Here is a 15,619-nt window from a genome sequence, read left to right as displayed (position 1 = left end):
TCACAAACATTTGAGTAACAACATTTTTCTTCTCAATCCCCCTTATTCTGGGACTGACACAGAGGGCGGGATTTCCTGGCCCCACCCATCACTGGGATTGTCCGGCCCCACTGAAAGTCAATGAAATGAAATGAAAATCGCTTATTGTCACAAGTAGGCTTCAAATGAAGTTACTGTGAAAAGCCCCTAGTCACCACATTCCGGCGCCTGTTCGGGTAGGCTGGTGGGACTGTCATCCTGGGAAAATCTTTTCCCTGCATCTTCCCTTTGAAGCAAATTAAGCAATTAGTGCATTTAAATGGGATTGTCTGTCATTGTTTTAAACTCGAGGAAATACCGGACATGGTTCACTGTTTCCAGTGGGACCTTGGAGTACGTAGATTGGTCCTGTGTTTCCTACAGTATAATTGGTTGTAAATGTTTTGGGGTATGCTGATAAATGAGTTTCAGTGTTATACACTGACATTTCTCTATGCTTCCATCCGTGTTTCTTACTCTGAGCTACAGGCAGCAGATCCAACAGATTAGTCCGTGTTTCTTAAGAGCCACACAGCAGATTGGGAAGGCGGGGCAGAAGCCACTGACTACCTGGGAGGGCTCCGTCAATGTCCCCCTTTTCCATCTCAAAGCAGCTCCGCAGGAACAGGGAAGCATCATTAATATCTATGGGTCGGCTGTCCCCAGATGCTGGGAATGTGGCTGAGCAATTACACGTTACCTCCTCGAGACTCAGCTATTCAAATGTCCTTCTGACTCACTTCCCGGTCTTCTGGCCTTTGCAACCTTCAGCTCACCCTAACCTTTGCTGCCTGCGTCCCAATGTACACCAGTCCCGTTCGACCGCCACTGCCCTCACTGACCTACACTGGCTCCCAGTCCTGCCATGCCTAAATCCCTTCATGCCATAGAGCTTTTACAGCACCTAAAGAGGCCCTTCTGCCCGTCGTGATCACACTGGCCATCAAGCACCGATCTACCTGCATCTCATTTTCTAGCACTTGCCCATTGCCTTGTATATCCTGGTCTCTACCCTAGTTATCTGTATAATCTCCTCCAGCCCTACAATCCTCCTGAGATCGCTGCACCCTTCCAATTCAGGCTTGATTATGCTTCTACAGAGCATTTCAGATTGTTTTCCCACCTTGAAGGTGCTATCTAATCACAAGCCGTTGTTAAACTTGCACTGCGACAGGTTCCAGGCTTGATGCCCAAAGGAGATGCCCTCAGTGTCAGCACTGTTGGATAATAGAAACAAGAATTGACTAGGGCTCCTGCTCTTTATTACAATTCACTCCTTTAACTACAAAGTGTGAATAGGCTGACTATGAAGAAATTTGGAAACACTGATGCCGCTTTGGTTGAATTGCTGAATTCACAGAATCCCTACAGTGCAGAAAGAGGCCATTTGGCCCATCAAGTCTGCACCGGCTCTTGCTCCAATAGAGCACCCCTGACCTAGGCCCAATCCCCCGCTCCTATCTCCATAACCCCGCCTAACTTTTGGGCAATTTAGCATGGCCAATCCACCTAACCTACACATCTTTGGACTGTGGGAGGAAACCGGAGCACCCGGAGGAAACCCACGCAGACACGGGGAGAACGTGCAGACTTCGCACAGTCACCCAAGGCCGGAATTGAACCCACGTCCCTGGCGCTGTGAGGCAGCAGTGCTAACCACTGTGCCGCCCCAATTCAGTCGGGCATAAGAGTTCAGGATGTCCCTAGACAGCCAATGAGGTACTTTTTGACGTGTAGTTGCTGTTGTAATGTGGGAAATGAGGCAGCCAATTTGCGCACAGCAAACTCCAAAAAACAGCAATGAAAGAGTATGTTTATGAAGGTGGATGGGGTGCCAATCAAATGGGCTGCGTTGTCCTAGATGGTGTCGAGCTTCTGGAGTGTTGTTGGAGCTGCACTCATCCAGCCAAGTGGAGAGTATTCCATTACACTCCTGACTTGTGCCTTCTAGATGGTGGGCAGGTCCTGGGGAGTCAGGAGGTGAGTTACTCGTTGCAGAATTCCCAGTCTCTGACCTGCTCTGGTAGCCACAGTATTAATGTGGCTGGGTCCAGTTCAGTTGCTGGTCAATGATAAATCCCAGGATGTTGATTGTGGGGGATTCAATGATGGCAATGCCATGGGGAGGTGCTTAGATTTTCATGTCGGAGATGGTCATTGCCTGGTACATGTGTGGCGTGAATGCTACTTGCCACTTGTCAGCCCAAACCTGAACATTGTCCATTTCTTGCTACATTTGGACCTGGACTGCTTCAGTATCTGATGAACATAGAACATACAGTGCAGAAGGAGGCCATTCGGCCCATCGAGTCTGCACCAACCCACTTAAGCCCTCACTTCCACCCTATCCTCCTAACCCAATAACCCCTCCGAACATTTTTTGAACACTAAGGGCAATTTAGCATGGCCAATCCACCTAACCGGCACGTCTTTGGACTGTGGGAGGAAACCGGAGCTCCCGGAGAAAACCCACGCAGACACGGGGAGAACGTGCAGACTCCGCACAGACAGTGACCCAGCAGGGAATCAGACCTGGGACCCTGGCGCTGTAAAGCCATAGTGCTAACCACTATGCTACCGTGCTGCCCGCAGGTAATGAGTTGCGAATGGTGCTGAATATTGTACAATTACTAGTGAACATCCGCACTTCTGATCTAATGATGGAAGGGAGGTCATTGATGAAGCAGCCGAAGATGGTTGGGCCTCGGACACTACCCTGAGCAACTCCTGCAGTGACGCCCTGGGAGGGAGATGGTTGGCATGAGAGGTATGAATGGAACCAATGGAGGGTTTCCCCCCCCGATTCCTACTGACTCCAGTTTCGCGAGGGCTCCCTGATGCCATACTCGGTCAAAACGCTGCCTTGATCAAGGGCAGCCACTCTCACCTCATCTCTGGCATTCTGCTCTTTTGCCCATGTTTAGACCAAGGTTGTAATGAGGTCAGGAGCTGAGTGACCCTGGTGGAAATCAAACTGAGCGTCAGTGAGCAGGTAATTGCTGACTTATTGCTGCCTGATTGCACTATTGAGGACCCCCTTCCATCGCCTTGCTGAAAACAGAGCAGATGGATGGGCTGAATTGGTTGTGTTGTTTTTAGTGAACTGGACATAAAAAAAGGCCCTTTGCAAACCATCTAAACCCTCAAACTCGAAGAGGGACAAGGTAGTGAGGAAGAGATAAAAGATGGGCCTGGGGCTGGGTTTCAAGGGGCAGGTGTCCCAGATGTGTGGGGAGGAGAGGCATGGTTCAAACGTCGTCCTGGATTGTACGCAGTGATGATATCAAACCCCACAACAAAAGGTGTCTGCGATTGTAGCATCTTGTTTATTTGTGTTGTGGTCTGATGGATGGGTGAAATAACAAAAGTCCACAATCATTGCTGAGTGTCGGCAGTTCAAACTGTAATTCGGGAAAATCAGAAACTAAATGAAGAATCATCTGTTTTGCACTGTCCCTCTGTAAACAGACAAGACGATTTAGTGAACTATCGCTCACTCAGTCGATGGCCCACACTGTAGAGACTGGCAGCTTTTCCACTCTCCGTGCTGAGATATAATCAGTCGCAATAATTCTGGGTCTTCGCAAATCACAACAAAAGGAAAATAAAACCAACCAGAGAGAAACTGGTTGCTGACGCTCTGCGGTGACTCCTGGCACAGGAGAAGGCAACATGATCCCTCAGAACCGATACAAAGGAAGAGGAGAATGTCATTCGGACCCGTGGGGTTTGTGCCTCTGGAAAGTGGGTCTGGTGGTGCGTGGTGGACAGATTGGGGGAGGTGCGACCAAAAATAAGCCTGTGGATCCCACACTGCAGCAAGAGCCAGTAGCGAGGGAGAGGAGTGGAGATAACAGGACCAATTTGGTGAAGGGATGGAGAGTCCGCGGGGAAGGGAGGGGATGGGGTGTGTGAATCCTTCCATTTCCATTTGGCAGTAGTCAGTCTTGGTGGAAGTTCCGGCCCCTATCCGGTGAGCGCTACAACAGGTGGGCCACCTTGTCTGCTTTGATCGGAACCCTGATGTCCAGCCTGCGGGACTTGCTGTCTTTCTCCACGATCTCTAGCCTGATTTTCGCGCCCTTAGAGTCGGGCTCCCCATGCTCCACATCTTGCTCCCGTGTCATTCCCATGCCGGAACCTTCCACAGCAATGCGGAGCGTGCATCCGCGAGGCAGAAGTTCCTGTTCATAGGCAGCCGCCAGCTGGTTTACAACACGCCGCTCCACCTGGGAAAACAGCATGAGGGCGTTATGAGCGGAATATATAAAATTCCATCATTAATGGTCATAATATGTGAATTTGTGCTCTATGGCCAGGTAGAAGATAGCATCATAGGAGCAGGACTCAGGCACGCGAACCTGCCCTGCCATTCAACTAGACCACAGCTGACCACCAATCTCAACACATTTCCCCGCACTATCCCCATGTCCCTTGATGTCATTAGTATCCAGCGATCTATTGATCTCTGCCTTGAACATACTCAAGGATTGAACATCCATAACCCTCTGGAGTAGGGAATTCCAAAGATTCATCACCTTCTGAGTGAAGAAATTCCTCCTCATCTCAGTCCTCAAGGTCAACCCCTCATCCTGACACTGTGACCTCTGATTCCAAGGAAACGTCCTTTCTGTATCTACTCTGTGTAGCAGCTTAACATTTTTTGAAAGTTTCAAGGAGATGACCACTCATTCTTATAATCTCTAGGGAATACACGCCCAGTCTCCTCAATTTCTTGTCATGTGAGAGTACCTTTAAGAAATGGATGTTTAAGCAATGTACCTTTAAGAAATGCAGTGATGTCAGAGTGTGGGTGGAGCTGGGCTTCAGCTCGGCCATTTTGAAGTTTTAGTTTCAGTTTTGAGAGAGAGCAGCTGAAAAGTGCCTGGCTGTTTTGCTGTGAGCTGCTTGAAAGGAGAAAGCCAGTTTGAAGAAAGCTTGGGTGTGGCTGTGAGCTGTATTGCTGGTGGACTCTGCCATGAAGGACTATCTCTTTAATCCTTTGGTGAAATTGGAATTGTAAAAAGGTCTCAGTATTGAATATAAATCTAATGTGCTTCTGTTTGAAGGAGTTGTTAAGTCTTTTGGATTTGTAAAGGAACAGTTTGCAGGATTGGGTAGTGTTGTATTATTTTCGGGGTTATCTTTGAAGTAAGGGGTGTTAAGAGATCCAATGTTTATTTAAAAGGTTAATTTGAGTTCATGGAATAAACATTGTTTTGTTTTAAAAACCGCGTGTCCATAATTGTAATACTACACCTGGGGAACAAGCCGTGTGCTTCAAAAGCAACAATCTATTAAAGGTGCGCGTTGGGTGAACTCCCTGATACATTTTGGGCTTCTGAAAACCCCTCTCCCATAACACTCTCCTCATACAACAATCAAGCCATCTCAGGAATTAAGTCTGGCGAAGTTCCACTTCGCTCCCTCAATGGCAAGAATTAGGGGAGGAGACCAAAACTATGCACAATACTCCAGGTGTAGTTTCGCCAAAACTCCAAGCAATTGAAGCAAGACATCTTCACACCTTTGCTCAAATCCTCTTGCGAAGAAGGTCAACATACCATTTGCCTTCCGAATAGCTCGTTGCACCTGCACGTTAGCTTTCAGTGTCTCATGAACAAAGACCCCCGGGTCCCTCTGGACATCAACACTTTCCAAGTTCTCACCATTTCTGAAATACTCGGTGTGTCTCTGAGTCCCTCCTACCAAAGTGGATAACTTCACACTTACCCACATTATAATCCATCTGCCATGCTCTTGGCCACTTACTAAGCATTCTTCTCACAACTCACATTCCCACCTAGTTCTGTGTCATCAGCAAACTTGGAAACATTACATTTGACCCCCATAGCCAAATCATTGATATACATTGTGAACAGCAGCTGCCCCATCAACGATCCTTGAGGCACCCCATTAGTCACAGCCTGCCATCCTGAGAATTTATTCCTCCTATGTTTTCTGTCCAATCCATGCCACTATATTGGCCCCGATCCCACATGCTCCAATTTTGATTACTAAGCTCCTGTGTGGGATCTTATTGAAAGCCTTCTGAAAATCCAAGTACACCACATCCAATGGTTCCCCCTTATCAATTCTGCTAGTTACATCCTCAAAAAAACTCCAACCGGTTTATCAAACATGATTTCCCTTTCATAAATCCATGTTGATTCTGCCCAATTCTACCTTTATTTTCCAAATGTCCAGTTGTCGGAACCTTTAAAATAGATTCTGGTACTTTGCCTGCTACTGACATCAGATTAACAGGTCTGTTGATCCCCGTTTTCTCTCTCCCATCTTTCTTAAACAATGGGGCTAAATTTGCAATCTTTCATTCTGCTGGGACCATCTCCAAGTCTATAGGATTTTGAAAGATGACCATCAATGCAACCACTATCGCATCCATGACGTGAGCTGGAATTCTGCAGGAGCAGCGTTTGGCTGGAAGTTGGGCAGTTCTTCCCTTCTGTTAGAACATAAGAACTAGGAGCAGGAGTAGGCCATCTGGCCCCTCGAGCCTGCTCCACCATTCAATGAGATCATGGCTGATCTTTTGTGGACTCAGCTCCACTTTCCGGCCCGAACACCATAACCCTTAATCCCTTTATTCTTCAAAAAACTATCTATCTTTATCTTAAAAACATTGAATGAAGGAGCCTCTACTGCCTCACTGGGCAAGGAATTCCATAGATTCACAACCCTTTGGGTGAAGAAGTTCCTCCTAAACTCAGTCCTAAATCTACTTCCCCTTATTTTGAGGCTATGCCCCCTAGTTCTGCTTTCACCCGCCACTGGAAACAACCTGCCCGCATCTATCCTATCTATTCCCTTCATAATCGTATATGTTTCTATAAGGTCCCCCCTCATCCTTATAAATTCCAACGCGTACAGTCCCAGTCTACTCAACCGCTCCTCGTAATCCAACCCCATTCAGCTCTGGGATTAACCTAGTGAATCTCCTCTGCACACCCTCCAGTGCCAGTATGTCCTTTCTCAAGTAAGGAGACCAAAACTGAACACAATACTCCAGGTGTGGCCTCACTAACACCTTATACAATTGCAGCAGAACCTCCCTAGTCTTAAACTCCATCCCTCTAGCAATGAAGGACAAAATTCCATTTGCCTTCTTAATCACCTGTTGCACCTGAAAACCAACTTTTTGCGACTCATGCACTAGCACACCCAGGTCTCTCTGCACAGCAGCATGTTTTAATATTTTAGCATTTAAATAATAATCCCTTTTGCTGTTATTCCTACCAAAATGGATAACCTCACATTTGTCAACATTGTATTCCATCTGCCAGACCCTAGCCCATTCACTTAGCCTATCCAAATCCCTCTGCAGACTTCCAGTATCCTCTGCACTTTTTGCTTTACCACTTATCTTAGTGTCGTCTGCAAACTTGGACACATTGCCCTTGGTCCCCAACTCCAAATCATCTATGTAAATTGTGAACAGTTGTGGGCCCAACACTGATCCCTGAGGGACACCACTAGCTACTGATTGCCAACCAGAGAAACACCCATTAATCCCCACTCTTTGCTTCCTATTAATTAACCAATCCTCTATCCGTGCTACTACTTTCCCCTTAATGCCATGCATCTTTATCTTATGTAACAACCTTTTGTGTGGCACCTTGTCAAAGGCTTTCTGGAAATCCAGATATACCACATCCATTGGCTCCCCGTTATCTACCGCACTGTTAATGTCCTCAAAAAATTCCACTAAATTAGTTAGGCACGACCTGCCCTTTATGAACCCATGCTGCGTCTGCCCAATGGGACAATTTCCATCCAGATGCCTCGCTATTTCTTCCTTGATGATAGATTCCAGCATCTTCCCTACTACCGAAGTTAAGCTCACTGGCCTATAATTACCCGCTTTCTGCCTACCTCCTTTTTTAAACAGTGGTGTCACGTTTGCTAATTTCCAATCCGCCGGGACCACCCCAGAGTCTAGTGAATTTTGGTAAATTATCACTAGTGCATTTGTAAATTCCCTAGCCATCTCTTTTAGCATTCTGGGATGCATTCCATCAGGTCCAGGAGACTTGTCTACCTTTAGCCCCATTAGCTTGCCCATCACTACCTCCTTGGTAATAACAATCCTCTCAAGGTCCTCACCTGTCATAGCCTCATTTCCATCAGTCACTGGCATGTTATTTGTGTCTTCCACTGTGAAGACCGACCCAAAAAACCTAGTCAGTTCCTCAGCCATTTCCTCATCTCCCATTATTAAATCTCCCTTCTCATCCTCTAAAGGACCAATATTTACCTTAGCCACTCTTTTTTGTTTTATGTATTTGTAGAAACTTTTACTATCTGTTTTTATATTCTGAGCAAGTTTACTCTCATAATCTATCTTACTCTTCTTTATAGCTTTTTTAGTAGCTTTCTGTTGCCCCCTAAAGATTTCCCAGTCCTCTAGTCTCCCACTGATCTTTGCTACTTTGTATGTTTTTTCGTTCAATTTGATACTCTCCCTTATTTCCTTAGATATCCACGGTCGATTTTCCCTCTTTTTACCGTCCTTCCTTTTTGTTGGTATAAACCTTTGCTGAGCACTGTGAAAAATCACTTGGAAGGTTCTCCACTGTTCCTCAACTGTTTCACTATAAAGTCTTTGCTCCCAGTCTACCTTAGCTAGTTCTTCTCTCATCCCATTGTAATCTCCTTTGTTTAAGCACAAAACACTAGTGCTTGATTTTACCTTCTCACCCTCCATCTGTATTTTAAATTCCACCATATTGTGATCGCTCCTTCCGAGAGGATCCCTAACTAGGAGATCCTGAATCAATCCTGTCTCATTATACAGGACCAGATCTAGGACCGCTTGTTCCCTCGGAGGTTCCATTACATACTGTTCTGGGAAACTATCGCGGATACATTCTATAAACTCCTCCTCAAGGCTGCCTTGACCGACCTGGTTAAACCAATCAACATGTAGATTAAAATCCCCCATGATAACTGCTGGACCATTTCTACATGCATCTGTTATTTCTTTGTTTATTGCCTGCCCCACCATAATGTTACTATTTGGTGGCCTATAGATTACTCCTATCAGTGACTTTTTCACCTTACTATTCCTGATTTCCACCCAAATGGATTCAACCTTATCCTCCATAACCCTTACTGTTGCCCGGATGTCATCCTTAAATAACAGAGCTACACCACCTCCCTTACCATCCACTCTGTCCTTCCGAAAAGTTTGATACCCTTGGATATTTAACTCCCAGTCGTGACCATCCTTTAACCATGTTTCAGTAATGGCCACTAAATCATAGTCATTCACGATGATTTGCGCCATCAACTCATTTACCTTATTCCGAATACTATGAGCATTCAGGTAAAGTACACTTGTGTTGGCTTTTTTACCTCTGTTCTGAATCTTAACACCTCGATCAGTTCCTGGAGAACAGACAGCCTCTGGAATATGTTGCCAGCCTTTGTTGATTCTATGCATCAAACCTGGGTTAGACCATACTGAGTTACTGAGAACAGTTCTGGCCACCTGAGAATTTATTCCTGCTGTGTTTTCCGTCCAATCCATGCCACTATATTGGCCCCGATCCCACATGCTCCAATTTTGATTACTAAGATTATCATAGAATTCACAGTGCAGAAGGAGGCCATTCGGCCCAGCGAGTCTGCACCGGCTCTTGGAAAGAGCACTCGACCCAAGGTCAACACCTCCACCCTATCCCCACAACCCAGTAACCCCACCCAACACCAAGGGCAATTTTGGACACTAAGGGCAATTTATCATGGCCAATCCACCTAACCTGCACATCTTTGGACTGTGGGAGGAAACCGGAGCACCCGGAGGAAACCCACGCACACACGGGGAGGATGTGCAGACTCCGCACAGACAGTGACCCAAGCCGGAATCGAACCTGGGACCCTGGAGCTGTGAAGCAATTGTGCTATCCACATTGCTACCGTGCTGCCTGTAACACAGCTCCTGTGTGGGATCTTATTGAAAGCCTTCTGAAAATCCAAGTACACCACATCCAATGGTTCCCCCTTATCAAAAGTAAGTAAAGTCGGCATAGTCCCAGATGATCAAAGGCTGCTTTCCCCTTTGAGGGGGAGAGCTGACTGGTGGTGATTTAACTGGAGGATCACCACACCTCTGGCGTGGGGCAAGGTTGGGAGAGCGGGGCCTTCATGAATAACCTCAGCCAGTACGGGGATTGATCCCACGCTGTTGGCTTCGCTCTGTATCAAATGCCTTAAGTTCATAAGATATAGAAACAGAATTAGGCCATTCAGCCCATCGAGTCTGCTCCGCCATCCTAGCATGGCCTTTTGGAAGTCCGTGTACACCACATCAACAGCATTACCCTCATCAATCTTCTTTGTTACCTCATCAAAAAATTCCAGTTAAACACAATTTTCCCGTAACAAATCCATGTTGGCTTTCCTTCATGAAAATGAAAATCGCTTATTGTCACAAGTAGGCTTCAAATTAAGTTACTGTGAAAAGCCCCTAGTCGCCACATTCCGGCGCCTGTTCAGGGAGGCTGGTACGGGAATTGAACCGTGCTGCTGGCCTGCCTTGGTCTGCTTTAAAAGCCAGCTATTCTACATTTGTCCATATGACCAATAATTTTGTCCCGAATTATTGTTTGGAGATGTTTCCCCGTCACCAAGGTTAAACTGGCTGGGCTGTTACTTGCTGGGCTTTTATTTACCCCCTTTTTTTGAATAAAGGGTAGAACATCTCCAATTCTCCAGGCCTCTGGCACCACCCCTTAGTCTAAGGCGGAAAAGTTATGAGTCTGCGATTCCCACTCACTTCCCTCGGTATCCTTGGATGCATCTCGTCCAGTCCCAGTGTCTTATCAACTCTCAGCACAGACAGCCTCTTCGTCTTATCCCCATCACTTGTAAACCCTTCTTGTGTCTGAATTTCCTCCTCTGTCACCATGGTCTGTCTTCCTTGGTAAAGGCGGATGTAAAGTATTCATTTAAAACCTCAGCCACGCCCCCTAACTCATGTGTAAATCCCCTTTTTAGGTTCCTAACTGGCCCTACTCCTCCTTTTACTATTTATACACCTTACGACTGGTTAGGATCTGGTATTCACTGCCTGACAGGCTGGTGGAAACAGGTTTAATGGAAGCCTTCAAAAGGGAATCAGGTAAACATCGGAAAGAGCAAATCCTGGAGGGAAAAGGATGGGATTAACTGGGTTGCTCTTTCAGAAGGTTTTGTTTTTAGTTCGGGCATCATGATCGGCACAGGCTTGGAGGGCCGAAGGGCCTGTTCCTGTGCTGTACTTTTCTTTGTTCTTTTTCTAAGAGCTGGCAGAGACTTAGATGGGCCAAATGGCCTTCTTCTGTGCTGGACTATTCCATGTCTCCCAACCCCCTTCCATCCCAGTTACTGCACATCGAGGAACTGACACTCTAGCAGACCTCTGGCATATTTAGCTTCTTGTCATTTCCCGGTCTGGCTGAGCTGAATGTAGCGGAGGAGAAGCTTGTGTATTATTCACTGTGATGTATGACATATTCATATTTAATCTGCTTTATTTACAGAAGCCGTGATTTATGGTTGACACTGCCCCATAATCTCCCGCTGGCCCCCAGCCTCACCTCGTGCTTGATGGATCTTGCTCCGTAGTGCAAATTGTATCCTTCCGCCAGTACATCCATCACCTCCTGGTCCCACTGCAGGTTGATATCGTGTCGTTGCTTGGCCTAGAGGGAAATGAAAGACATTTCAGTGCTGTTCGTTTACTGGATTTACTATGCAGCCACTCAACATCCCTTCTTTAAAAAAAACACAAGAGAGTTTGCAACAAGCTCCTCTTGATGGGCCTCCAGTGAGTAAAGCAGTGAGCTGGGTTCACTAGAAAGTTTTGCATGCAACGTTAAAAGTCTCATTCTTTCTTTCAAAGCCCTCCACAGCATTACCCCTCTCTCTGCAACCTCCTCCAGCCTAAACACATGCCCTCCTCGAATTTGTCTCCCCTAGGCAACCCTGATTTTAATGACTCCACCACTGGTGGTCGAGTCTTCAGTTGCCTGGTTCCTAAACTCTGCAATTCCCTCCCTAAACTACTCTTCCTCTCCTCTCCTTTGAGACTCACCTCAAAAGCTGCCTTTGCTCAGCTGATTTCCTGGTTTAGAACAAGGCTAAATCACTAGCTTTGAAAGCAGACCAAGACAGGCCAGCAGTTTGGTTCAATTCCCGTACCAGCCTCCCCGAACAGGCGCCGGAATGTGGCGACTAGGGGCTTTTCACAGCAACTTCATTTGAAGCCTACTTGTGACAATAAGCGATTTTCATTTTCATTTGATTTCATTTCATATATTCCGATGTGGCACATTGTCAGATTCTGTCCATCACCCTTCTGTGAAGCATCGAGGATCATTTTACAATGTTAAAGGTGCTATTTAAATGCATACTGTTGTTTACTGTTAATAATCCTGGGGGGGGGGAATTAGAGGAGCTGCTGTTACTGGGGTGACCCCGGGAGCCAGGGAGCAGAAAGGCAGACAAGGGTTCCCGCTTCTCCGTGCACCCCAATGATCTCTGTGCACACAGGTGAATGCGCTGAAACTGTATCTCGGCAGCCTCACTTCCAACAGCACCTTCTAAACCCATGACCACTATCATCTAGAAGGACAAGGGCAGCTGATACCTGGGAACCCCACCACCTGGAGGTTCTCTTCCAAGTCGCTCACCACCCTGACTTGGAAATGTATCGCCGTTCCTTCACTGTCGCTGGGGCAACATCCTGGAACACCCTCCCTAACAGCACAGTGGGTGTGCCTACACCACTTGGCTGCAGCGGTTCAAGAAGGCAGGAAATAGGAACAGGGGTAGTCCATATGGTTTACGGAGTCTGCCTCGCCATTTAATACAATCGTGGTTGATCTTAGGCTTCATCTCCACTTTCCCACCCATTCCCCATATCCCCGATTCCATGACACATCAAAAGTCTCTCTGTCCCACAGCCTGAAATGTATTCAACAATGGAGCATCCACAACGCTCCGGGTCGAGAATTCCAAAGATTCACAACCCTCGGAGTGAGGAAATGTCTCCCCATCTCGGTCCTAAATGATCGGCCCCCAATCCTGAGACTGTGACCCCGTGTTTTAGATTCCCCGACCAGCGGGAACAATCGCTCAGCCCCCCCACCCTGTCAAATCCCCTCAGAATCAGGGTAGCACGGTAGCATAGTGGTTAGCACAATTGCTTCACAGCTCCAGGGTCCCAGGTTCGATTCCCGGCTTGGGTCACTGTCTGTGCGGAGTCTGCACGTTCTCCCCGTGTCTGCGTGGGTTTCCTCCGGGTGCTCCGGTTTCCTGTTACTGGGTTATGGGAGTAGGGTGGAGGTGTGGGCTTGGGTAGGGTGCTCTTTCAAAGAGCCGGTGTAGACTCGATGGGCCGAATGGCATCCTTCACTGGGTTTCCTCCCACGGTCCAAAGATGTGCAGGTTAGGTGGATTGGCCATGATAAATTGCCCTTAGTGTCCAAAATTGCCCTTAGTGTTGGGTGGGGTTACTGGGTTATGGGGATAGGGTGGAGGTGATGACCTTGGGTAGGGTGCTCTTTCCAAGAGCCGGTGCAGACTTGATGGGCTGAATGGCCTCCTTCTGCACTGTAAATTCTATGATTCTATGAATCTGCAATGTTCCGATCAGATCATCATCATTCTTCTAAACCCCAGAGAATCTAAACCCCATTTACTCAGCCTCTCATCATAGGACACCCCCCCCCCCCCTCTTCACCCCAGGGTCCAACCTCGTGAACCTTCGCTGTCCCGACTCCAATACATTTCCACAATGTGGAGACCAAAACTGCGCCTCGTATTCCAGATGTGGTCTCACCGAAACCCTGGGCAACTGGAGCAAAACCTCGTCATTCTTGTTCTCCAATCCCCTTCCAATAAAGACCAACATGCCATTTGTCTTCCTAATTGCTTGCTGCACCTGTAAAGTTTCTGTGTTCCTTGTACAAGCACACACAACTCTCTCTGAACAGCAACACTCACAAGTTCCTCGCTTTTGGAAAGAAAATCTGTTTTTTATATTCTTACGACCAAACTTCACACTTCCCCACGTTGTACCCCATCTGCTATCTTGTTCCCACTCACTTAACCTGACAATATGCACAGGAACATAGGAATTTGGAGCAGAAGTAGGCAATTCAGCCCTTCGATTTACAGCCCTTTGATTTACAGATGCACCATAGAAAGCATCCTATCTGGCTGCATCACAGCCTGGTACGGCAACTGCTCGGCCCAAGACCGTAAGAAACTTCAGAGTCGTGAACACAGCCCAGTCCATCACCAAACCCGCCTCCCATCCACTGACTCTGTCTACACTTCCCGCTGCATTGGGAAAGCGGGCAGCATAATCAAAGATCCCTCCCACCCAGGGTTATTCTCTCTTCCATTGGGCAGGAGATACAAAAGTCTGAGAACACCCACTAACAGATTCAAAAACAGCTTCTTCCCCGCTGTTACCAGGCTCCTGAATGACCCTCTTATGGACTGAACTGATCTCTCCACACATCTTCTCTGCTAAGTAGTACTACACTCCGTATGCTTCACCCGATGTCTGTGTCTATGCATTGACATTGTGTATTTATATTTATGTATGTCCTACTTTTTTCCATGTATGGAGTGATCTGTCTGGACTGTACGCAGAGCAATACTTTTCACTGTACCTCGGTCCTTGTGACAATAAACCCAAATCCAAAACCAATCCAGCCTGCTCCGCTATTCAATCAGATCAGGGCTGATCTCTTCCTGCTCTCAAATCCATCTCCCTGCCTCTTCCCCATATCCCTTTAACACATTTTTAAATTCAGAAATATATTTATCTCCTTCTTGAAACCATTTAATGACTCAGATTCCACCGCACTATGGGAGCAGCGAGTTCCACAAATTCACCACCCTCTGCGAGAAGTAGTTCCTCCTCATCTCAGTTCTAAATCTACCGCCTCTCAACCTATATCTGAGAACTCTCGTTCTAGATTGCCCAACAAGGGGGAACATTTGGTCAACGTTTACTTTATCAATCCCTTTTAGAATCTTATATCCACGATCAGATCCCCTCTTATCCTTCTAAACTCCAGCGAGTATAAGCCCAAATTGTTTAATCTCTCTTCATACGCCAACCCTTTCATCCCCGGAATCAATCTAGTGAATGTCCTCTGAGCTGCCTCCAATGCCACCACATCCTTCCTCAAATAAGGAGAGCAAAACTGGACCCAATACTCCAGATGTGGTCTCACCAGCACCCTATATAAATGCAACAATACTTCTTGACTTTTACAGTCCATTTGTCTTTTTAATTACATACATATCTCTTTGAAACCTCTCGGTATCCTCCCATAGCTCACCTTTCCACCTAGTTTGGTATCAGCAACATACCTAGACATATGTCTCTCGATCTCTTCATCTATGTAGTTGATATAGATTGTAAATAGCTGTGGCCCCACTCTGCCCCTTGAAGCACTCCACCAGTCACAGCCTGCCAGCTTGAAAATATTCCATTTATGCCCACTCTCTGCTTCCTAACCAATAACCAATCCTCTACGTCCAACCCCAAGAGCCCTCACCTTGCCTATTAACCTTT

The 15,619-nt window shown here is 46.8% G+C and overlaps 1 protein-coding gene across 1 annotated transcript in view; it reads right to left on the bottom strand.

The window, feature by feature from the left end:
- Positions 1-3,325: 3,325 nt before the first annotated feature.
- clpb (ClpB family mitochondrial disaggregase) overlaps positions 3,326-15,619 on the bottom strand; it is a 212,413-nt gene continuing 200,119 nt past the window's right edge. Inside the window, 2 exon segments of the mRNA XM_072477474.1 lie at positions 3,326-4,247; positions 11,619-11,723. Coding sequence (XP_072333575.1) covers positions 3,999-4,247; positions 11,619-11,723 — 354 coding nt within the window. The 3' untranslated portion in view covers positions 3,326-3,998.

Source organism: Scyliorhinus torazame, chromosome 15 (genome assembly GCF_047496885.1).
Source record: "Scyliorhinus torazame isolate Kashiwa2021f chromosome 15, sScyTor2.1, whole genome shotgun sequence".
Classification (NCBI taxonomy): Eukaryota; Metazoa; Chordata; class Chondrichthyes; order Carcharhiniformes; family Scyliorhinidae; genus Scyliorhinus; species Scyliorhinus torazame.
The sequence above is the reverse complement of the archived record's forward strand: the minus strand, read 5'-3'. Positions and strand labels throughout refer to the sequence as shown.